At 39.3% G+C, this 24,632-nt stretch overlaps 1 protein-coding gene across 1 annotated transcript in view; it reads left to right on the top strand.

Annotated features, from left to right (window-relative positions):
- Positions 1–24,632, top strand: part of LOC311608798 (uncharacterized protein) — a gene marked incomplete at both ends in the record, with an annotated part of 50,280 nt that overhangs the window by 13,850 nt on the left and 11,798 nt on the right. The window contains one exon of the mRNA XM_084801435.1: positions 7,493–7,659. Within this exon, the coding sequence (XP_084657561.1) occupies positions 7,493–7,659 (167 nt within the window). The remainder of the gene's footprint in view (positions 1–7,492; positions 7,660–24,632) is intronic.

Raw genomic sequence — 24,632 nt, 5'->3', positions numbered from 1 at the left:
AATTACTATATTGAAGAGGTATGGAGAGAGTGGACAGCCTTGTCTTGTTCCTGGTTTCAGTGGAATTGATTTAAGTTTCTTTCCATTTAGTTTGATGTTGCCTATATCCTTGCTGTAAATTGTCTTTATTATATTGAGGTATGTGCCTTGTATTCCTGCTCTCTACAAGACTTTAAACATGAATGGGTGTTGGATTTTGTCAAGTGATTTTTTTTTGTATCTAAGAAGATTATCATGTGGGTTTTTATCTTTCAGTTTATTTATATGATGGATTACACTGATTATTTCCTATATATTGAGGCACCACTGCACACCTGATAAGAAGCCTGCTTGGTCATGGTGAATGATATTTTTGATGTGTTCTTGGATTTGATTTGTAAGTGTTGTATAGTGTTTTTTTGTTTTTTTGTTTTTTTACATCAATGTTTGTAAGAGAAATTGGTCTGAAATTCTCTTTATTTGTAGAGTCTGTGGTTTAGGTATCAAGGTGACTGTGGCCACATAGAATGAGTTTGGTAATGTTCTTTCTGTTTCTGTTTTGTGGAAAAGTTTAAAGAGAATTGGTATTAGATAATCTTTGAAGGTCTTGTAGAATTCCATGTTGAATCCATGAGGCACTTTGCTTTTTCCAGTTGGGAGAATTTTGATGACTGACTCAATTTTCTTAAGAGATATAGGACTATTTAATTTGTTTACCTGATCTTGGTTCAATTTTTGTAGTTGGCATCTATCAAGAAAATTGTCCATTTCATTTAGGTTTTTAAGTTTTGTGGCATATAGACTTTGAAGTAAGACCTGATGATTCTTTGGATTTCCTCAGTGTCTGTCATTATGTCTCTCTTTTCATTTCTGATTTTGTTGATTTGAATATTCTTCCTCTGCATTTCAGTTAGTTTGCCTAAAGGTTTGTCAATCTTGTCGATTTTCTCAAAGAACCAGATCTTGGTTTCATTGATTCTTTGAATTATTCTCTTTGTTTTTATTTTATTGACTTCAGCCCTGGGTTGGATGATTTCCAGCCCTCATATCCTCTTTGGTAAGTCTGATTCTTTTTGTTCTAGAGCTTTCAGATGTGTTGTTAAGTTGGTAATATGTGATCTCTCCAATTCTTTGTAAAGGCACTTAGTGCTATGAATTTTCCTCTTAGTACTGCTTCATTGTGTCCCATAAGTTTTGGTATGTTGTGCCTTTGGATTCATTGAATTATAGATAGTTTTCTATTTCTTTTTTTTTTTTCATTTCATTCCTTACCCAGATATCACTGAGTAGGGAGTTGTTCAGGTTCCATGAGTTTGTAGACATTCTATTGTTTCTGTTGTTTCTGAGATCCAGCTTTAATCCATAGTGGTCTGATAGGAGGCAAGGATTTTGATCTTTTTGTATCTGTCGAAGTTTGCTTTGTGACCAATTATATGGTTGATTTTAGAGAAGGTTCTGTGAGGTGCTGAGAAGAAGGCAAATTCTTTCATGTTTGGGTAAAAAGTACTCTATATATGTTAGGTCCACTTGGTTCATGACTTCTATTAGTTTATTGTTTCTCCATTTAGTTTTTGCTGAGATGATTTATCTATTGGTGAGAGTAGGGTGTTGATGTCTCCCACTATTAAAATGTGGGGTTCAATGTATGATATATGGAGTAGTAATTTTTTTTGAATGTGAGTACTCCTGTATTTGGGGCATAGATGTTCAGAAGTAAGACATCATCTTGGTGTATTTTTTCCTTTGATGAGTGTGAAGTGCTATTCCCCATCTCTTTTGATTAGTTTTGGTCGAAAGTCTACTTTATTAGATAAATAATATCTACTCCATCTTGTTTCTTTGCTCTGTTTTCTTGGAATAACCATTTCCAGCCCATTACTCTAAGGTAATGTTTATCTTCATCACTGAGGTGTGTTTCTTGTATGCAGAAGATTGATGGGTCCTATTTTCGCATCCATTCTGTAAGCTTGTTTCTCTTCATTGAGGAGTTGAGGCCATTGATGTTGAGTGATATTAATGGCCAGTGCTTAATGGCTTCTATTATTTTAATGAGGTAATGATAGAAGGTGTGTGTGAGAGCTTCCTTTTTTTGTTGTTTTTGTGGATGTGGAGTTACTCATTTCCTTTGTTTTCTTGTGTAAAATTGTCCTCCTTGGGTTGGAGTTTTCCTTCTAGTATCTTCTTTAAAGTTTGATTTGTGGTTAGGTACTGTTTGCATTTGGTTTCGTTATGGAATACCTTGTTTTCTCCATCTATGGTGACTGATAGCTTTGCTGGGTATAGTAGTCTGATTTGGTATCTGTAGTCCATTAGTGTCTGCATGACTTCTGTCCAGGCCCTTCTGGCTTTCATAGTCTCTGTTGAGAAGTCAGGTGTAATTCTGATAGGTTTGCCTTTATATGTGACAGCCTTTTTCTCTTGCAGCTTTTAATATTCGTTCTTTGTTCTGCACCTTTAGTGCTTTGATTATTATGTGGCAGGAGGTCCATTCCATTTGCCGTTTTGTAGGCTTTTTGTATATTTAGGGACATTTCTTTAGGTTAGGGAAGTTTTCTTCCATGATTTTGTTGAAAGTATTTTCTGGGCCTGGCAACAGGGAGTCTTCTTTTTCTTCTATCATTAAGATTCCTAGGTTTTATATTTTCATAGTGTCCCAGATTTCTTGGTATTCTGCATCAGGAGCTTTTTCGATTAAGCATTTTCTTTGACTGCTGTATCAATTTCTTCAGTCATATCTTCTATCTCTGATATTCTTTGTTCTGTCTATTGAATCCTATTGGTTATGCTTGTGTCTGAAGATCTTTTCTTCTATTCTTAGGTTTCCATTTCCTGGATTATCTCATATTGTATTTTCTTCATAGCTTGTATCTCCTGTTTTAGGTCTTGACACCTTTTATTCATTTCTTTCTCCTGTTTTATTGTAGTTTCTTCAAGCAATTTGTTCAATTTTTTTCTTTGTGTATTCCAGTTCTAGTTTGAAGGATTTATTTTCCTCGTTTAAGGCTTCTAATATTTTCAAAACATTCTGTTTGAAATAATTTCTTATGTGTCATCTGACATAGTAACTCCAGAGCTTGTTGTGGTGTTTTTGATTTCTCGTGGTATCAAATGATCCGGGATATTGTTGCCTGTATTCTTACACTGACCTCTTCCCATTATGATGTGTCTGGTTGAAGTATATGCCCAGTGTCTGCTTGGACCTTGGAACTTTCTATGTATTTTCTGGGTGAGCTGAGGTCAGATCCACTAGCGTTTCTGACTGTGAGGTCTGCTTGGTGTTAGAACCCACAGACACTGGAGATTTTGCAGCCTCAATCAAGTTCTATGCCACAGGGAGTTCAAGAGCTGCATGCTAGCCAGGCATGCGGGGTCCTGCGGGTACACTTTGGCTGCTTAGGTACCCAGGAGTTCCTCTCTCTCTCTCTCTCTCTCTCTCTCTCTCTCTCTCTCTCTCTCTCTCTCCCTCTCCCTCTCCCTCCCCCTCCCCCTCCCTCTCCCTCTCCCTCTCTCTCTCTCTCTCTGGATTTTCTGGGAGACTTGAGATCTGATATGCTTATGATCCTGACTGTGGGTCTTCTTGGTGATAGAACTCATAGACACTGGTGATTTTGCAGTCTCAAATTAGTTCTGTGCCCTAGGGAGTTCAAGAGCTACCCATCAGCTAGGCTTGTGGTGCTAGCCTTTGGAGGCTATGTGCCCATTTCTGTGGAGACCAGGGACTTTGTGATCTTGCCTGGTGGCCAGAGGCCAGGCACAACCAGGCTCCAAAAATTAGCATCCCTCTCACCAGTGAGTCACCAATGTTGGTGTTTTGTGGTTCTCAGATGAGTCCTTAAGTTGTTGAATAATCACTGCTGTCCTGCTGATTAAACAAGATGTGTGTTAGGTGCCACCATCTTGGATCCCCCATGGCTCTCATTCTTTATCAAATCAAAAACAAAGTATGATATTGCAGTATAAATATCATATCCTTTAAGAGATTATACATGCATATATTTGGATAAGTACATATGTTAATGAACTTTGCATTACATTGACAAAATGCTCAAGATAAACAACCTAAATGTAAGAAAGGCTTATATTGGTTTGTAGATTTACAGCTTCCACTTCGTGTTTCCTGGGACATCTTGTTTGGGCATCTAGCACAACCATAAATTACATTGAAAGTATCAATATAGAGAGTTAAATGTGTTTAGATAATTCCTGGGAGAGAGGGAGGAGAGAGGAAGAGAGAGAGAAGAGAGAGAGAAAGCATAAAAAGGAGAGAGAGAGAGAGAGAGAGTCCAATAGTTTCTTCAAGGGGATACATGTATGAACCAACTTCTTTCTAAAAGTTCTTTCATTTCCCATTAGTGTCCCAGGCTGATGGCTAACTTTAGTACAGGCATTTGAGGGGATAATCATAATCAAAACTTCAAAACAGATTAGTAGCAAATACTATCCTAGTCTCACTAGAGCCTTTTATTAATTAGCTTGGGACAGGAGCATGAAAAAAATATTCCATTGTTTCTCAAATGGTATTGTTTTAAAACTAAAGAGAAGGAAGGTTGTAAACTTTTCTTTTGCTTGTGACCTTTTCAGGTTTAGCTCTGATCTGATTCACTGACAGAAACAGATATAGTGGTTTTGAGTATGCTTAAATGTTAGAAAACAAGTTAGTATTATTATTGTTAGCAGTATATCAATCTGGTTAATGTTTTTTTTAATAAAATAACATTAATAATATATAAAATGAGGCCTACATTCACTGTACATTCAGGGTGTCCATCAATATTGGAGAATACATATTTATAGATTGACAACAAATCAAATCTCTATGACTAGTAGTAATAGTACCATTGTGAAGTCTGTAAATGATAGTAACGTGCAGTTCTTGTGTTGAAGGACACAGAGGCATAACAAATGACAGTCATTACAATCATAGGCATTACAATTTCAACCTGCCAAATGTTGGTGTCAAGATTGTTAACTGTCTGACACTAAGCATCAGTTCATATCTATTTAAAGGACTTCAATAAGAACTCAAGTTTGAGAAGAAAATGTGTATGAATCACAAGATGTTCTCAGATGCCTTGGATATAAATATAGGAATTTCCTTGGAACACATAGGTTATGAATGAGGATGGAGATATGCCATGTTCTGAATGAGAGGAGGGGAAAGAGCCATTTCAGCAAGAACTTATTGTAAAAACAGAGTTGGCATGGATTCATGAATGGGGAGAAAGGAGAGAGATAAATGCATTAATGACAGAACTGGACCACACAGGACTCTGGAGACATAAACATCACACAAGACTGCCCATATAATGAGCTCAGAGAATCTTTTATTATATTTGGGGAATTGGGCCCTGCTTACAGAAATCATTTCAGTAGCTCAACTATGAAGTTTCTTGCCAAAAACTATTGACTACAAGAAGCATCATTGGGGAATTGATAAACAACAGTGCCTGTTACTGTAGAAATGGTTTTGGCAGCAATTATTACAAGTAATTGAAGTATTGCATCAGCTTTGGAGGCTAAGAGACCATGTTGGAAGAAGATATTGACCACTGTGTGCCATACACCTCTGGGGATGTTCTGTTACCTCCATGCACATATGCCCAAAGCAGAAGCTTTAATTCTAAGGTTTCTGTGTTTACTATTGACTTGAAGAATGCATCTTCATGAGAATCACCTGCATATAGTTTTCAGACAAGATAAATAATGCCACTGAGAAATAATTGGCTTATGCATATGCATATCTGCAAATGAGTGATTTTTAAATTATGATATACATTAAATATATTTTAAGTTAGGGAGTTACTAATCCACATTTAGAATATTATATTACAGATAAAAGAGTTTGCATACAGAATCTGACTTTACAAGGTACAGGCTTATTAACGATATGGTTAGCGAGATCCATTTGTTTATCTTTTTTATGTTCCAAGTTGACATTCTAAGAAAGAAAGAATTATAATGATCCACACGGTGCTTTAAAAGTTTCGCTTTTAGGTTTCCTAAAAAAAACCATAAATAATATAGTATTTTTTATTTTTAATTAGCATGTGTGGGATACAGGAGTTCTTCAGAGTGTCCAGAGAATGAAATATGATTTGCCTTGTGTTCTAGCATGAGAGTGATTTTGCCAGAAGCAATAGTTTCTGTGATTGTGTGACATTTGGAATTCTAGAGACTTTTCAGAGGGTATATGAATGCGAGGGCCCCAAGAGATGGTGTGGATTGTTGTTGTGGGGTTGGTGGTCAGAGCTGCTTGTGGTTTGTTAGTAGTTTTGCACAGAGGAGAAATAAGAAGTAAAAATTAGGTATTCTGAAACCACAGATCAAACTTGCTCCAAGGAAATAGATACTCCTAATCAGTAGAAAGTAGTTTAATGAAAACATCACCCTTTCCAATTTCTGACTTTATTTAGGGATCTCTTTCCTTGCCTCTTTATTCTTTCTTCTCTCCTATCTAGTGTTAGAAGGATGAATGGTGGAATAATAAGGGTAGAGAATGGTGAAAGAAAGAAGAACCCACTAGGTAGTCAAAGAGCAGCTATAAGGAATATTTCTAATTTTAATGTTATTTTTCCTGTGCTTTTATTCATAGAAAAATTAAACATAGATGTTTATTTAAGAATTCTATTACTTTCACAAACTATCAAAATTGGTAACAAAATTTATATCAATTTTGTTGTACCAGAAACGACAAATTTTCTTGTTCTTTTTCTTTTCAAAAAAGCCTTTTACTGAGTGTCACATCATGCACCCAAGTTCTGCTCATTTCCTATCCCCTAATATCTACTCTTCACTCTTTTAACCTCTCCCCAAAATAAAAATACACAAACAGAAAACAAAAACCTACAGGCGGGTCTGGGCTGGGATCCTCCGCAAACTATGGCAACAGCCAAGGAAAATATAGGCAGTAAACCTCGAACCCCTACCCAGACTAGCCGATGGACAGGACATTCTCCACCGTTAAGTGGAGAAGGAGATCTGATTTTCACACAAACTCTGGTGCCCCATATTTGACCATGTCCCTTGGATGGAGACGCCTGGTGGCACTCAGAGGAAGGATAATAGGTCACCAAGGAGAGACTTGATACCCTATGAACATATACAGGGGGAGGAGGTCCCCCTCAGTCACAGACATAGGGGAGGGGAGTAGGGGGGGAAGTAGGAGGAAGGGAGGAATGGGAGGATACAAGGGATGGGCTAACAACTGAGATGTAATATGAATAAATTAATAAATAAATTTTAAAAAAGAAAACAAAAACCACCAAAGCATAGAAAATGTCTCATTATGGAAACTGTAGTCTGTTACAGTGTATCCCTGTACATGCATCTTGATTTGCAATGTTTATTACAATGAATCGTTGGTTTGGTTTGTGACCTCTGGCTTCTATGACATCATCAATAATGGAACCTCACTGGGACTTGTGCCATTTATCCTGTTATTGCCCTGTGTTATGGAGATTCTGCAGCTTTGGTAAGTATGACTTGCTCTTTTGTGTGTCCCATGTCTTTGCAGACGATATAGACTTTTGGTATGGGCCAATTATGAGGCCTGGGTCTGGGCCTGCATGGTATCTGAGCTGGTCAGCATGCCAGCTCTCCATTATACACACCACCATGGTGAATGCTCTAGCATTGCTCCTGCCAGAACACCCAAGGGCATCAGCAACAGGAGGCAGGACCGTATCTAACACTATTGGGGCTGGCTCACTGATGCCTTTGCCATCAGGGCCAGCTCCACTGTGTTGCCCAGGTGAGGTGCAACTCCTGTTCTCCAGAGTGCTACATCCAAAGAAGGAACAGGGATAGCTCTCCTCTCTCATGTCTTGGTGCCAGCTCTACCAACTACTGAAGGTGGCAAGGGCAGAAAGGCATCACGACACAATAGTGATGGGGCTAGATCTCCCATGCTCTCCACTTCAGCATAGCTCACCTGTCCTCACTCCATTAGGGCCAGCTCTATTGTGCTGCTCAACTGAGGTCCAGGGCCTGCTCTCTCAAGTGGGGCACCCTGCAAGGGGCAGGGATAGCTTTCCTGACCTCATAATCTTTGGGGCATCCTTCTCAACTTCTAAAGTTGTGAAGGGACTGGGGAGGAGGGCATCACCTCTGTGCCTATGGCATCCATGCAGATGAGTGATAAAGTCAGCTCCCCTACATTCATGCCCTCAGGGCTGGCTAACCCACACCCCTACCACCAGGGCCAGCTCCACTGTGCTGCCTGGGTGAGGCACAGTGCTGGCTTGGGTGGGAGGTGGGGCCAGCTCTCCAGAATGCTGCAACCAGTGAGGGGTGGGGCCAGTTCTTCACAGCCCTTGAACATCCACATGGTCCCCAGTGGCTGCCCCTACCACTGATGTACCCTTGTTTCCAGTGATAATATGAGCAGTGAATATCAGTACCAACCCCTACCTCTGCAAACTCACGGACTCAGACAGGGCCCTCAGCTTCAGCTCCTGCTGGGACCTCATCATGGCTCCAGGTGGCAAGGATGGCCACTCACAACAGGCTACTCCTCTATGCCCTCGAGCCTCCTGTTCCATCTCTCTTCACAATGCTCAAGCTGCTCCACTCTTGTGTCTTTCCCATTTGTCCACCACATATAAATGGTGGTGGTTCCTGCTGCAGGCTGGCCGTGTGGCTGGTGAGCCTTTGGGTGACATCCTCCTTCTTTGTTGCATGGTACAGCAGCAATCAAGTTTGCACAGCCTCACTGTGCAGTGTACTGAAGGTCAGGTCTGTGGGTGGCATGGCTGTCTGCAGGTCTCTGTTGATCTTCCTGTTCCCATGCTGTGCTGCCTGGATTTGATTTGATTTTTATGTGTCCTAGGCATACAATCTTAGCTACCAAGCCAGGCACCAACCTGGAATGAAACAACTGTCATGTGCTTTGCCCTGACTGATATAAAAACATATACCACCAATATGTCTCCTTGCTTGTCACTAGGGTGTTTATTCTACCCCACCCCGTCTTTAAAATGCCTTTCATATTTAGTTTTCTTGAGTATCTGGGATTGAGTATAAGTCTTCACTCATGCTGGTCATGGGATCTACCATGTAATATGCTTCCATTGTTATATAACTCAACCCTACAATTTCTTTAGCCCAAAGTAATTTTGTGTGTGTGTTTGTAGAAATCTGTAGAGTCTAAAGGGAACTATACTGATATGTGTAGTATATGTCACTTCTTTTTACATTCTTTGAATTTTAGTCTTTAATCAACCTTGAGCATGTTGTCCTCATGCAATACCAACCTTAACTCTATTACTGCAGCATTTTCAGTTTTAAATTTCAGTGTACAGAATAATACTTGGTGTCTTTTCTTTTTTTTAAGAGAAAACAATAATGCACATTGGATGTGGATATATACTTTTTATATATTTTGCTTTATTATATGAGTTATGATTTCATATATATCTGTGCACCATTTATCTACCTGGTATCCAGATAAACATCAGAAAATTGGGTCCCTGGAATTGAAGCTATGGATTTTTTTTATGTTTCTTTTTTTAGTATATATATTTATATTATTACACATGAATAAAATAAACTACATACAGCAGGAAGTACTGTGAGACAATCAGGAATTATATAAATGTTACATTCATAGTGATTTGGCTATTTGTATTTGGAAAACTTGAAGAAAACATCATTCCTATCTTGCTGGGTCTAAATTTCTGAATGAAAATCAATATCTATCATATCTCATCTCTGTTTACTTAAAACATCTATCTTGATCTAAAAACATCTTAACCCCTAACCAACTAAGCTTAATTGTAAGACTAAACTATCAGGTCTTCTACCCCATCAGAGACTTGAGAAGGAATAGAAGTTAATTACCTGAGTGAAGCAGAAGTGCAGGTTAGCAGCTTCCAAAATGAAGAAACGACTGAGACAGTTTACTGCCTGAGCAGTCATCCAACACTCTATAAGCTGGAGCATCATCATCAGCCGTCTAGCCCAATATATCTGACAGACATATTTGTGAGGCAGGAACTATTGAGGACTTGCTTACCCTGTCTTGGCAGAGTTTTGCTATCAACTCTGCCTGCATCTAAGCTTTCCCATTTTGAGGCAGAATTCTGCCTGTGGCACATATAAGGACATTTTTCCCAGTGACTGGTTTGCCATATTTGAAGCCAACTCCATAAGGAGGTTCTTTGTTGCTCATCATCTTCTTTGAGGCAGGCTGGGTGTTTCCAGGAGTTAACTTGTGTTATAGAATCTTTAGAATAATAAAAACCTCTGTAAATGCCATATTCTGTAGGTCTCTGAGGCTTTTGAAGACCTTATTTAACTATATTACCATATATATATATATATATATATATATATATATATATATATATATAGGCTGCAACACCACTTTCCAGGTATTGTAAGTAAACCTTGTATTATAGTTGAGTTGGATGGATATAATAATAATAATAATATATATATATATATATATATATATATATATATATATATATAGTGTGTGTGTGTGTGTGTGTGTGAAGAATAATCTTAGATTTGAACTCTATACCAATGTATCAGAATTACACTTATTTTGCATCAATATACAAAATTCTATACCAATGAATTAAAAATAATCTTACTTGTGAGTAACAATTAAGGCCTTGAGTTGAGGAGTAGACTGAATAATCTACTTTTTGTTCTATCTTCCCTCTATATTTCTATATTCCTCTTTATTTCTTCTCACTTCCTGTGGAGAGCCACAGATAGCAGCACCCCCTGCTGCTTCCCCAGCGCAATGTGCCCCCTTTTGCGCATGCGCAGTGCACCCACCCGTTTTTGCACATGTGCAGTGAGTAAACCGTATGCACATGCGCAGTGAGCAAGCCCCTGAAGGCATGATGTAAGGTGGCGTGATTCGAACAAGACATAGCGTGAGGTGGTGTGATCCAAATGCACCAACCAGGAGTGACAATGTGGCAGTTTCTGATAGGACAGGCACACTATAAAGGTTCTGTGGGAGCTTATCCCGGGATCACTCTGGTAGTCAAGGATCCTGAATAAAAAACTGCTGTAAGAAGAGTTCCCGGTGTTGGTGTCTTTCCTGCTGGATGGAAGTGGTATCGACATTTTGGTGGCCCGTACAGGGAATCTCAGAACTTGCGGCAGCCAGGGCAGCTAGCTGGTAAGTTCCCGGTCAGTGGGACATAATTGTTAAGTTCTCAGGCTTTGAGACAATAAAGTTCCGGGGCTCGGACAAAATGGGGAATTATATTTTGGGGAAAGTGAAAGAGGAACAGTTTGAAGGGGATGATTCTGGCCCTAAGGACGAAGAATTAGAGGAGTTGGCTGAACAGCTAGATAGCATTATTATACCAAAAAAGAAGGAGACTAAGATTACGCAGCCGTCAGCTCCTGAACTAGAACCACCTAAATCTCCAGGCGGAATAAGACCCCCGCCCCATATACCAGGGGGAGGTAGGTCTGCCTGTCCTGAGGTATGGAGGCAATTTCATTTGCAAAATGCCCCTCATTGTTACCCAGTTTTTCAGAATGCACAAGGGAATCGTTATCACGAACCCTTGGATTTTAAAATTGTCCAAAGACTGGCTGAGTCTGTTCGTGCTTATGGCACGACCGCAGCCTTTGTTATGGCACAGTTGGAGTCCCTAGGGAGATATTGCATGACACCCTCAGATTGGCAAAATTTAGCATGAGCCTGCCTTTCACCTGGCGCCTATTTAGATTGGAAAGCTTATTACATTGAGTTCTCAGCTGAGCAGGCAACTGCCAATGCAGCTAATGGACAACCGGCATAGGACCAGGATATGCTTATGGGGCAGGGACGTTTCGCTAACCAACAGACAGGATATCCGGTGCAAGTTTATGAGCAAATTAATTTTATTGGTACAAGGGCATGGAAAGCCCTTCCTAAATGAGGGGAAGTATCTGGAAATCTCACAAAAATTATTCAAGGAGGCAATGAAATATTTGCCGACTTTGTGGCCAGATTAGTTGATGCCACTGGAAAGATCTTCGGCGACCCAGATACTGCAATGCCTTTGATAAAACAACTTATTTTTGAGCAATGTACCAAGGAGTGTAGACAAGCTATAAATCCATACAAACATAAATCTTTAGATGTGTGGTTAAAGATCTGCAGAGAGATAGGAGGGCCATTATCAAATGCAGGGTTGGCTGTAGCCGTGATGCAGACAGCCCAAGGAGGGAATAGAAAGGGAGTTACTGGTCCTCAAAATTGCTTCAAGTGCAGCAAAGAAGGACATTTCAGACACCAGTGTCCCAGGGGGATTAATCAGACTAGTCAAAATCCTTCTCCACGTACGCCTGGCCTCTGTCCCAAATGCAGGAAAGGAAATCATTGGGCTAATGAATGCTGGTCAATAAAAGATATTAATGGTCAACCACTAGCAGCAGGATTTAGGGGAGCATGGCCAAAAAACGGGACACGGGGCCCTCGTCCTCAGGGCCCTCAAATATATGGGGCAATGGAGGAGACCAGAGCTCTGGAACAGTGGCTGAGTCTGCATTCTCCCATAGAATGGCAACACCCCAGAGAGCTACTAGAGGGAGCGCAGGCTTCTACCTCTGTTCCACCACCAGACTCGTACTGACCCCACAAATGGGGCCTCAGTTGGTAGCCACTGATTTCACTGGCCCTCTACCAAAGGACACAGTGGGACTACTAATTGGCCATAGTTCCACTACATTGCAAGGCCTTATTATTCATCCCAGTGTAATTGATTCAGATTTTACAGGCACTGTAAAAATTATGATCTCATCTCCTCATGGAGTGAGTACAATTTTGCCTGGTGATCATCTAGCGCAGTTGCTCATTCTTCCTAGCTGTCATAATTTATTCCCGGCAAAAGATCAAACACATGGAGAAATCTTGTTGGGTTTTCCAAAACATACAACCGCAATTTTCCCAAGAATCTTCACCACCAATGTTTCGTTAACAAAAGAGATTGCACCTGATACAGAAAATATGGGCTTTCCCCTTAAGGGAAGCTTATGTTTTCAGATTATTAACTTGTCTAGCAGTCTCTCCCAGTATCTTGCAGGTAACTGGAGCAGAAGCCTGGTTAGTCCCCTGCAGGAACTGCGTCTCTCCCTAGTGCACATCAATTCTACATGAACTGACGTCTCCATGGTCTCTGGGCTGTCGCAGTGGTTCCAGAACACCTTCTCTCATCGGCAGGAATGGGCAAGAATAAGAGCTTTGACAGTGTGTCTGGTCCTTGTCAGTTGCCTAGCACTCTGGTGCATATGCAGGATGCACGCCCGCCAACATCACATACAGGCCTCTATGATGCAAGCATTTGCTGCACTGGAGGCTGGCCAATCTCCTCAAATGTGGCTTGGCATGATAGCGAAGTAGTCAGTGATGGGTATAGATCCTCCGTGCACTTGGCAGACCAAGGCCATGACACTAATGTGCTTCCATTTCCCCTTCCTTGGCATGGTGAGAATGGCATATACTCAGATATTGCCTGCCATAAGGCATGGGCACCTGCAAGGGGTGTAAGACGAGGTACCGCAGTAGGAGGACCCGATTGTCCAACTCTGAGTCACCCGAGAAGTAAACTTGATTGCATAGAGGTTGATGTCGGAAACTGTCTTGTTTGCTGTATGTTGGGGATGCCCACAAACAGCAGATCAGGACACCCCTCCTCTCCTCCTCAAAAAGACATCTTGACAGGCCAATGTGGCCCCAGGAGGATCAGGTCAATGCTTCCCCCCTCTGGTTAATGCCCGCTCCCTTTGGGGACCCAAGCTCACCTGTATATGATGGATCCATCTACCTCCTTTTCTAATAAAGAGAGGGAGGAGAAGAAAAAGATGTTGAAGAAGAAGAAATTGGGACGGGCTATATGGCCAATGTTCAACCATCTTGTCAGCCTATTTCTCCAGTGCAGGGGAGACAACCTACCAGGCATTCTCTGTGCCACTTGCTCAAAATTTAATGAATAAGGGGGAACTGTGGAGAGCCACAGATAGCAGTGCCCCCTGCTGCTTCCCCGGCGCAATGTGCCCCCTTTTGCGCATGCACAGTGCACCCCTTTTTTGCGCATGCACAGTGAGTAAACCATATGCGCATGCACAGTGAGCAAGCCCCTTATGTGCATGCCTGAAGGCATGACATAAGGAGGCGTGATTTGAACAAGACATAGCGTGAGGTGGTGTGATCCGAATGCACCAACCAGGAGTGACGACGTGGCAGTTTCTGATAGGACAGGCACACTATAAAGGTTCTGTGGGAGCTTTTCCCGGGGTCACTCTGGTAGTCAAGGATCCTGAATAAAAAACTGCTGTAAGAAAAGTTCCCAGTGTTGGTGTCTTTCCTGCTGGACAGGAGCAGCATCGACAACTTCCTACCTCCTTAGCTATGAAAGAAAGAGAAGAAAAGAGAGCCGCCCCTGAGTTCAACCTAGTTTTGTTTCTGTATAAGACCAACAATCACTTATAACCAACTCCCAATGAAAATAATCGTCTGTAGTCAAAGAGAGGAAATAGAAACCTACCCAACACCCCTTAGAGGAAATGGTGTGTTGTTTTTGTAAGGTTTCTTCAGACTGATTTAGGGTGAAAATACCTTTTAAGGGTCCAAAAATGGGGGAAATGATTAAGCAAGGCAGGGATAGCATTTGTGGTCCTGTCTAAATGTGAAGAAATTCCATGCTTACTAGGAGTCCTGTGTGGGATGGTCTGAAATGCTGGACCAATTGGGATCAGAAGCCTTCTACAATGCTTTTCTGGAAGCTGTCCTGTTCTGATAGATAACAGCAACTTAGGCTGTTGGGGATGGAACATGAAGGATGCAGGATGTCACCATCCAGCATGCTGAGAGGAATGAATCCTGCAGGTCTGATCCAGGGTCAGTGTCTGGTTCTTTTGTTCTGAAAACATATTTCTCACAAGCATTATACAGTTCTAACATAATTTTATGAGGTGTGCATATGGGTGGACTTTAACCTTGGTGTGTGTTCTGGGAATTATGCACTTTAAACATGCACTTTAAACAGATGAATCCTCTTTTCATCCCTGTAGGTACTTTCCTAGTATTTATTACTTCTGGACATACAGAGAACGTAGAACCCCCACGTTTTGGTACAGGGAAGTAAAGGCTTGACCTGAGGAACTATTTGATAATCCCTGGGTTGTCACTAACAGTTTCTTCTGCCTTGAAAGAGAAATATGTTTTTCACATCTACACAATGCTATTACCTCTGAGAAGAACCCATCATTGAGTAGCATTTGCTTTCTCCATGAGCATTGTCCTACATCACTTATTGTTTCCAAGAGCAACTCAAATAAACATCTTAAGGAAACCAGTCTAGAAAAGTGCAAAATTACTTTACAAAGATATAAGCCATATCAGAAAATAATAGAGGTTAGCTAGTACAGTGATGAGGCCAACGAGAATTTCAGTATGGCCGTGAGTTCTGAAGGTTTTCAGAGATACAAGGTTGTCAGAATCCATGTCTAGAGAGAAAGAAATTGACATGTAACACCCCAAAGTGATGAAAATGAATATTAGTGTGATTCCCTTGCTTGTCCATAGAAAATAATGGGATAAACCCTGATTTCCTATACCTCAGACTGTGACTTTATTTACAAAGAGTTTCTACAGAGATAATAATGCTAAAACAGCCCTTTGTGCAAACCTTTGTATAAAAGGAAGTTAAGGCATAGAGATAGGCACAGATGGAAGAATTCCATATGCAAATGATGACAGACTGAAATGGTGTTTTTATGAACCAAAGAACATCCACATATGCCAATGAGCTCAGAGTCTTGAGCAGGAATCTACCCCACTGCTGGTGTGATCTCAAACTTTAGCCTGCAGAACTGTGAGAAAATAAATTCCTATCCAATATGCCACCTAGCTCAAGGTACTCAAGAACACCTTAGGGTTTTTCAAATTATATTTATATTACTTCACATGTAAAAGAAAGGTAAAATACATGCATTTTTTACAGAGTATGAAATGGTTACTGAAGGAAATGTTTACAAATCTAAAAAGAACTGAAAAGCAGGAAGAAATACCAATTATCTTTACAAGGAATAATATTGCAACATATGTAAATGCATCAGAAATGAAATTGTACTTTTCTTTATAACAGCCTCTTGGTACATAATTTTTTAGCTTCTGCAATTAGGAATGAAAAATTATCATGGCTTTCTCCTCAAATTTAGTTCTTTACTTGTTGAGAAAACTTCAAAAGGCATCGAATAAATTAATGTATTAAGCATACATTTTATTATTAATATATTGAAATTGGAAAAGTATGTTTGTTCCTAGACAAAACTGGGTTTTCATAATTTTTAAATAACTGGATAAAAGACTTAGAGACTGCCTGTATTGTCCTGGGCTGGTGCCTTAGTTTGAGCGGGACCCCTGGGCCCAAATCTGCCTATCATAATGTTCTACTTGTAGGTTTCTAGGACCCTCTGGATCCTTCCACTTTGCCATTCTCCCATGCTTCTCTCAAATCTGGAACTGGCTGGTACAAGAAGTAGGAAATAATTAAATGGGAAATGGAACCAGGGCAGTGGTGACTCCTGCCTTTAATCTCAGCACTTGGGAGGCAGAAGCAGGCAGATCCCTGAGTTTGAGACCAGCCTGGTCTACAGAGTGACCTCCAGGACAGCCAAGGCTATTTACTCAAGCAAACCCTGTCTCATGTTTGTTTGTTTGTTTGTTTTAATCTTACTGATTTTTTTTTTAGTTTGTTTTAGTTTCAGTTTTACTTTTTGCTTTTTGTTATTGTTGTATATTTCCTAATTTTCTTTCTTGAAAAATAGAGATAACAACATGGAATTAGATAAACAGGGAGATGAGGAGAAACTGGGAGAAGTCATGGGAGGGGAAATATTACAATCAAAATTGTATAAAAATTAAATAAAAACTTGAAAAAGAAAAAAAAAGAACACCTTAGGGAACACATTGGATGGCACTTGCTATCACATATAGAAAGACAGTCATATTATTTTACTATCTTGGCTATAAGAAAGTAATAGCAATTTGGTAAAATAAAGCATATGTAAATTTTCTTATAGTATGTAAATTTTACAGTCTTGATGGTGAAATATTTTAGCAGAGATCAAGTTCAAGTATTTTTTCTTTTTTAAATTTAATTTTATTAATTTATTCAGATTACATCTCAATTGTTATTCCATCACTTGTATCCTCTCATTCCTCCCTCCCCCTGTTTTGACCCTATTCCCCTCCCCTAGGTCTATGACCGAGGGGGACCTCCTCCCCCATTGTATGGTCTTAGGCTATCAAGTCTTATCTTGGTAGCATGGTATTTCATTCTCTGAGTGCCACCAGGGCTCCCCATGAAGGGGAAATGGTCAAATATAGGGTACCAGAGTTCATGTCAGAGTCAGTCCCTGCTCTCCACATAACTGTGGAGAATGTCCTGTCCATTGGCTAGATCAAAGTAGGGGTTCGATGTTTACTGCTTGTATTGTACTTGGTTAGTGCAATAGTTTGAGCAGACCCCTCTGGGCCCAGCTCCACCTGTCACAATGTTCTTTCTTCTTCCTTTTTTATTTTATTAATTTATTCACATTACATCTCAATTGTTATCCCATCCCATTCCTCGCTCCCTCTCATTTTCCCCTTATTCCCCTTCCCTATGACTATGACTGAGGGGGACTTCCTCCCCCTGTATATGCTCACAGGGTATCAAGTCTCTTCTTGGTAACCTGCTATCTTTCCTCTGAGTGCCACCAGGCCTCCCCATTCAGGGAATGTGGTCAAATATGGGGCACAAGAGTTTGTGTGAAAGTCAGTCCCCACTCTCCACTCAACTGTGGAGAATGTCCTGTCCATTGGCTAGATCTGGGTAGGGGATGATGTTCTTTTTGTAGGTTTCTAGGACCCTCTGGATCCTTCTATTTCCCTATTCTCCTATATTCCTCTTACCTAGAGTCCCAATTGGATGTCCTCACATCTATCTCAATCTCCTAGTAAGTGAAGACTTTCATGGACATATTTTTTTGGGCTAGTGTCCAATTATAAGTGTGTATATACCATGTGAGTCTTTCTGCTTCTGGGTTAATTCATTCAGTATGGCCATTTCTAGTCCCATCCATTTGTCCACAAATTTCAGTATTTCCTTGTTTTTAATAGCTGAGTAGTATTCTATAGTGTAAATGCACCACATGCTCATCCATGTTCATAGCAGCCTTATTTGTAATAGCCAGAACCTAGGAACAACCTAAGTGTCCCTCAGTATAAGAATGGATAAAGAAACTGGTACATTTACTCTATGGAATACTACTCAGCTATTAAAAATAAGCAAATCCTGAAATTTGTGGGCAAAGTGATGGAACTAGAAATGATCATACTGAGTGAGTTAACCCAGACTCAGAAAGACTCACATGGTATATACTCATTTATAATTGGACACTAGCCTGTCAGGGATGTCCCTTGAAACATCATGACAGGCAGATCTGGACCTGGGGGGGTCTGCTCAAACTATTGCACCAACAGGGACATTACATGCCATAAATATTGAACCCCTACCTAGATCTAGCCAAGGGACAAGACACTATCCTCAGTTGTCTGAAGATTGGGGACTGACTCTGACATGGACTCTGGTGCCCAATATTTGACTTCTTCCCCTTGGTGGGGAGGCCTGGTAGCACTCAGAGAAAGAATAGGAAGGCTACCAAGATGAGACTTGATGGGCTGTGACCATATAGTGGGGTCTAGTGTCACAGACCTAGGGGAGTGGAATAGGGGTGAAAGAGGGAGGGAGGGAGGAATGGGAGGAAACAAGCAAGGGGATAACAATTGGGTAGTAATCTAAATAAATTAATAAAAAATCAAATTTAAAAATAAATAAAAGATACCAAATGAAAAAAATCACATGATCTGAAAAAATTAGCCAGTTCTTCTACTATACTAAAGTATTCAGTTTTAATTTGAGTGATTATATTTTTGCCTCCAAGCTCCTGCTGCTTCTTTTTTTATTTTATAACACTAATGATAGTCCATTTTTCTCAGTGTCATTTGCCTCAGTTTGCAGAGCATATTTATGGTTTTATTTTGAATTATTCCCAGTTAATTTATATATCTTTGATACTGTAGTGTTTGTTAATTTGTGAAAATTGATTTCATTCCTGTATTTGGAATATGTACTTATGTTTTGTATGCGTTATGTTTTTCTCTTAGAATGTTCATAATGCATACATAATATGTTCATAATGTTTATAATACTACATATATGTATTATGAGCACATATATGATGATATGTATGTGTGTATATATATATATATATATGTATAAATAAATGTATGTATCACTCAGGTGCTGTGAACAAAGTGCATTAATGGATGACTTTCAACAAGTTCTTCGATGCATCTCCTACAAATTGAACTGGAGTATATGCTACATAACAGGCTGAATGCTGGGATCTATGCTCCATCACTTTTTTTCCAGAAAGAAAGAAGAAGTAGGGAATGCTCTTTATCCCAAGAAGAACAAAGATAAAAGAGAAGGACACTTAAACCACATTTGATCTCAGGTCTCCTTCAGAATATGCATCTGATGAAGAATTAATACCTAGCTAACATGTGAAAGAAATAATCCAGTATCATAAAAAATGAATAAATTAACTGAAATAGGTAAAACTCTTCTATTTTTCAAAATGACATTTATCAAAAAGAATACATATCAACAATACACAAATAAGTATAGGCAACCAAATAAAGCTTGGAGCAAAAGAGGTGGTATTCCCAGGGAAAAACATACTAACTTGTGGTTCATTGCCAAATGGTCAATTCTAAAATAATAGATGCAAGTAACATTATATGGGGTCAATGGGTCATATTTAGAATATATATTCATACATAATACATATATGTATGCAATAACACTGAAAAACAAAGCTATGACATTGACGGGGAGCAGGGAAGGGAAAATGGGAGGGCTTAGAGGAAGAAAAGGAAGAGAAATTTTAATATCAAAGAAACTAAAATAAAAATACATATACATTTCTAATATGTGCATGAGAAATGTTGTGTGGGAAACTTTTCTTGGGAAAATGTAACACACACATGTTCATTCACCTGGATATGGAACCCACCACAAAAAAAGTACAGATACCACAAATGTCCAATTTGGTGAACCAATGAGTTTTTTAAGGTTATGTGCAGGAATATTGGAGAGGGGTTACTTTTTTTTTTTTTTTTTTTTTTTTTTGGTTTTTTGAGACAGGGTTTCTCTGTGTAGCCTTGGCTGTCCTGGACCCACTTTGTAGACCAGGCTGGTCTTGAACTCACAGCGATCCGCCTGCCTCTGCCTCCCGAGTGCTGGGATTACAGGTGTGCGCCACCACGCCCGGCTGGAGAGGGGTTACTTAGAGGAGCAGAAATGACTCAAGGACAGCTGCATCACCAAAGCCTGTCCCAGCATGCATGAGAGTTTGCAGAAGCTGAAAACCTGAAGCACACTCAACCTGCAGGCAGTTCATCATGTTGAAGAGTGTCCTTTTCAGGTGGCTCAGTGTTACAAACCTCTTCCAGGCAGCTGAGGTCATTTCTTGCTTTTCCAGGCAGCTGAGATTTTCTGTCTTTGCTGTTTGCTATATAGAGTGATTCTTAGCAGTCTTTATTGTTTACTCTTGGGAGGAAGGGGAGTTAGTGAATTAGGTCAGTTTCAGGAACTTTTTAAAGCTATTATGATTTATTTATTTTCTGTCAGAAGGTGCTTCTCTGCAAGATGGTAAATCTCTGAGGAAACTTACACAACATAAGATGTCAAATGTAAATTGCAAGAAGACAATATTTAATCCCAAATAAAAATTGTTTCTATCAACAATGCTAAAGATTACAAAGACTGGTAAGAATATAGATATAGTTCAACCCTTATAACATATTCAGGGATGTAGATTAACATATTAAGAACTGTTTGGAGACTTAAAAAAAAGTAGACACAGAAATTGCCATGACCCAATAATTATGCTACTGACTGTTGGGAACAAGCAAGAGAAACTTATTCTAAGTACTACCATTTCATTTTCAGACTCCATTTAATCACAGGGAGAAACTAAATTCAAGGTCCCTGACTCTAGAGGAGCTGGGGACTTCTCAAAAGCTGAATAGCTTCTGTTATAAGGAGATCAGTTGTCTGAGTCCAGCCATCTTGGATATAACTTGCAAGGAGACAATTGCCTGAGTCCAGCCATTTCAAGGACAACTTCTTCATCTTGGTAGCAGGGTCAAGAAAGTTCATGGTCTCAGGCCCATGATCCTATTCCTATCTTGATTGATGGAAACTCCCTTGTTCAACCCCTTATGTCAAAATAAGATTGGACGGTGCTACAGCCCACCCAACTCCCCCTCACTTTATGGTTTCATCCATTAAATATTCTGTACAACTTCCCTTCAGGGTCCTAGTTCATCTCCCTAGTCTGTTCTGCAGGATGGCTCAATCAGTAGCAGCTTGATTACACTTTTGTTATCTGCATTTACCTGGAGTTGAGTTATGTTGGTTGTAAGTGGACCCCACAACACTGAGTACTTATAAACATGAAAAGACATCATTATGTCTATAGAGATATCAGCATCCCTATGATTATTTTATTTTTATTAACAATAAAATATGCAAGGTATGTGAATAAATTAAGTTACCATCACAGGCTAATTTTACACAGAAAACTATAGACAATAAAGTGCTATGCATTCAAAAAATAGAGCAAAGTTCTGTCATTTACAATGAGATCAAAGGTCAAGGGGGATTATGTTGAGTGAAATAAGCTGGGCAAAAGTCAGATACCACATGAGTTCAGTTAAACTTGAAATGTATAGTAGAAATCAGAGAATTCGTAGAGTCATGGTTTCTAAAGATTATGGAGTGGTGGGTAGATACAGGCTAGAGAAAAGTTAGACACAAGGAGTGACTTTGGATCTATTGCACAGCACTGTGACTGTAGAAAATATAGTAGTATATCATATATTTTAAAATAGAGTACATTTTCCACTATCACTGTCATTTTCTATTTACCAATTCATCATGTATGTGTCTATTTATCATCTTTCTTATCTCTATAATAATTTTACATTCTAAGTCATAACTATGTACAATTTTAATTATTCATAAAAGAAAGGTATGTATTTGAGTTAAGCAAGGTGCTATAAAAAATTCATATGACATTATTTCATATATTAATAAAAGTAGAAGGCTAAAAATGGTTTTAGCATGAAATGAGAATTCAGATCTTTTCCAGTAGATATGCATTAGAATGAACATTACAAATCGTTAAGTTTTACCTGATTTGCCACTATTATTCTGAAATCCACACAGTAATCTTCACTGGAATTTGACAAAGGATTGTTTCTTTTAGCCTTCCCAGGGGGAGTATTTAGTGTTAATGATGTAAAATACAGTAGTCTGGGGAAAGTCATTTTCATAATGTGTCTCCTTACTTTCAATTAAGAAATATGAGCCAGATAATTTGAGGAAATTATTTTTTTATTTTTCTCTTCAGATTTTGGGAAAAACTAATGGTATGCAATTACAATCAAGGTTATACTATTTGGGGATGTAGATTAAGTTTTTAAAAAATTGACAAAATGAGTTTTCAGTTGTTTTTATTTCTATGTGTATAGCTGGTTTGCCTTCATATATGTCTGCATACTGCATGTTGCAGTGCCCAAGGAAGACAGAAGGAGGCAGTATATCCTCTGGAACTGGAGTTATTGATTGTGAGATACCAGGTAGATGCTAGAGAACAATAATTTAAATATGAGATTATGGAAGATGTTTCCAACTATAACTAGTCCACGTAAATAGTCCACATAACCAGTCCAGCTGGTCAGTTATTGGGGGGCCGAGGGGGGTCGCAACCTGTGGTTAAAGATATGGGTGAGAGAGACGCAGGGCTCAAGCGAACAGTAGCTTGTCAAGAGCCGTTTATTGAGGGTGGGGGCAGGCTTTTTAAAACCTGCTTTAGGGAGGGCGGGGTAAGCGGGGAGGGTAAATGGAAAAGTACAAAATCTTCTGGGGTTGAGCCCCGGGAACATTTGCAAGGGGAGGGGTTTTCCTAGGTGAGAAAAAGCAGGATGTCTCTGTGGTTATCTCAGGATCGGATCGCTCTCTTCTCAGGGCTAAGCCGGATGCCTTGCATGCCTAATGAGTGGCCCAGCAGGATGTTTGCTGCAGATGCTGAATGGGTGGGGGTCGGCCATAGGCCGTTTGGTCCCTGGCACAACTATAACTATAATAATATATTTCTGATCCCCATAGGTTATGGCCATCTCATGATGCAAAAAGATGTGTTTAGTCCAACTTTAATAGTCTTCAATGTAAATAATGCACAGAACAAACATTTCTTTAGCAAAAGGAAAGAACAAGATAGTAAGAATAAAGACAAGCCACTTGTTATAGAAATTAGAAATTATAATTAGAAAGAGATAGACCCTGAGTACTGGCTTGTATTCCTCCATGAGTAGAAAATAGTATAATAGGAAAAGATGAGTATTTGTAAGTCTTAATAAAAGAGTCTACATATGCAACAGAACTATTTTCCACTGCAATTCATGGACTCAGCTCAGAGAGATTTATTCTACATTTTCTGAGGAAACTATCATGGCCTTCTGTGAGGGCATGTTACTGCAAGAAAATGTTAAAACTCTTTAGAGGTCACTCCCATCATGCCTAATTAGCTTCTATATGTATATGTAGACTTTTGTCTCCTTCAACATGTGACCTGTGAATGAGGGTACTACATTAAAATGGGCTATATGATTAGTCTAATTTACTCAGAAGCATGTGTGATAATGATGAAACAACTATAAGTTGTACCAGATCAACTGTGCTGAAGTACACTCCATAGGCTAGTGTGCATCCTTAAGTGCTGCAGCTCAGGGATGGATGGATGGCTCTGAAATGTATGGCAGCCGTATAACTAAAAGCATGTCCGTACTGAGTAAGACATGTATAAACAATTTTATACATATTAATGTATAAAACAATTAAAGATATAGAATGCATATGAGAAGGATGCATGGGAAAATTAGATAAATGAGAGGAAGGAAGGGTGAAATTGATGTACTTACATTTTACTTTTTAAAACATTAAAAAAAATTATGGGTGGACAAGATGGATCCTAGTGTAAAGGTGTTTCCTGTGCTAGCCTGGTAGCTTACACAAATGTTAAAGGACTGAACTTACACCACAGAGTTTTCCTCTGGCTTCTACAAAAGTGCCATAGAATATATGTCCAACAATGTCTTTGTGTTTACACTCACAGCAGCAGCAGCAGCAGCAGCAGCAACAACAACAACAATAATAAATATTACTGAAAGACTTACAAATAAAAATAAAAAAGGAAGAATTTCTGGTTAGGGAAATTGGAATGTTGGTATGGTTTATCATTTAAGTCTTATACCAAAATATAAGAGATACTGAGACATAATTTTGGTCAAAACTGTAAAGAAATTTGCAAATGAGAAGACTGATGCCCTGAATAGTTCTTCAAACATTATTCTCAGTTTGCACCTACAGTGGAAAGAAGTATGTCCCCGTGTAGAAAAGTATCTATACTAAGTTAGCAAAGAGATTATGGGACGGCAAAAGGTCAATGGCTAGGACTTAACTTCCAAAGGCATCATTTGTATAGTTATATACTCAATAAAATTGACAGAAGCCTGAATTTTC

This window comes from Acomys minous, assembly GCF_964271855.1.
Source record: "Acomys minous genome assembly, chromosome: 11".
NCBI lineage: Eukaryota > Metazoa > Chordata > Mammalia > Rodentia > Muridae > Acomys > Acomys minous.
This window is presented reverse-complemented; position numbering and strand designations above follow the sequence as displayed.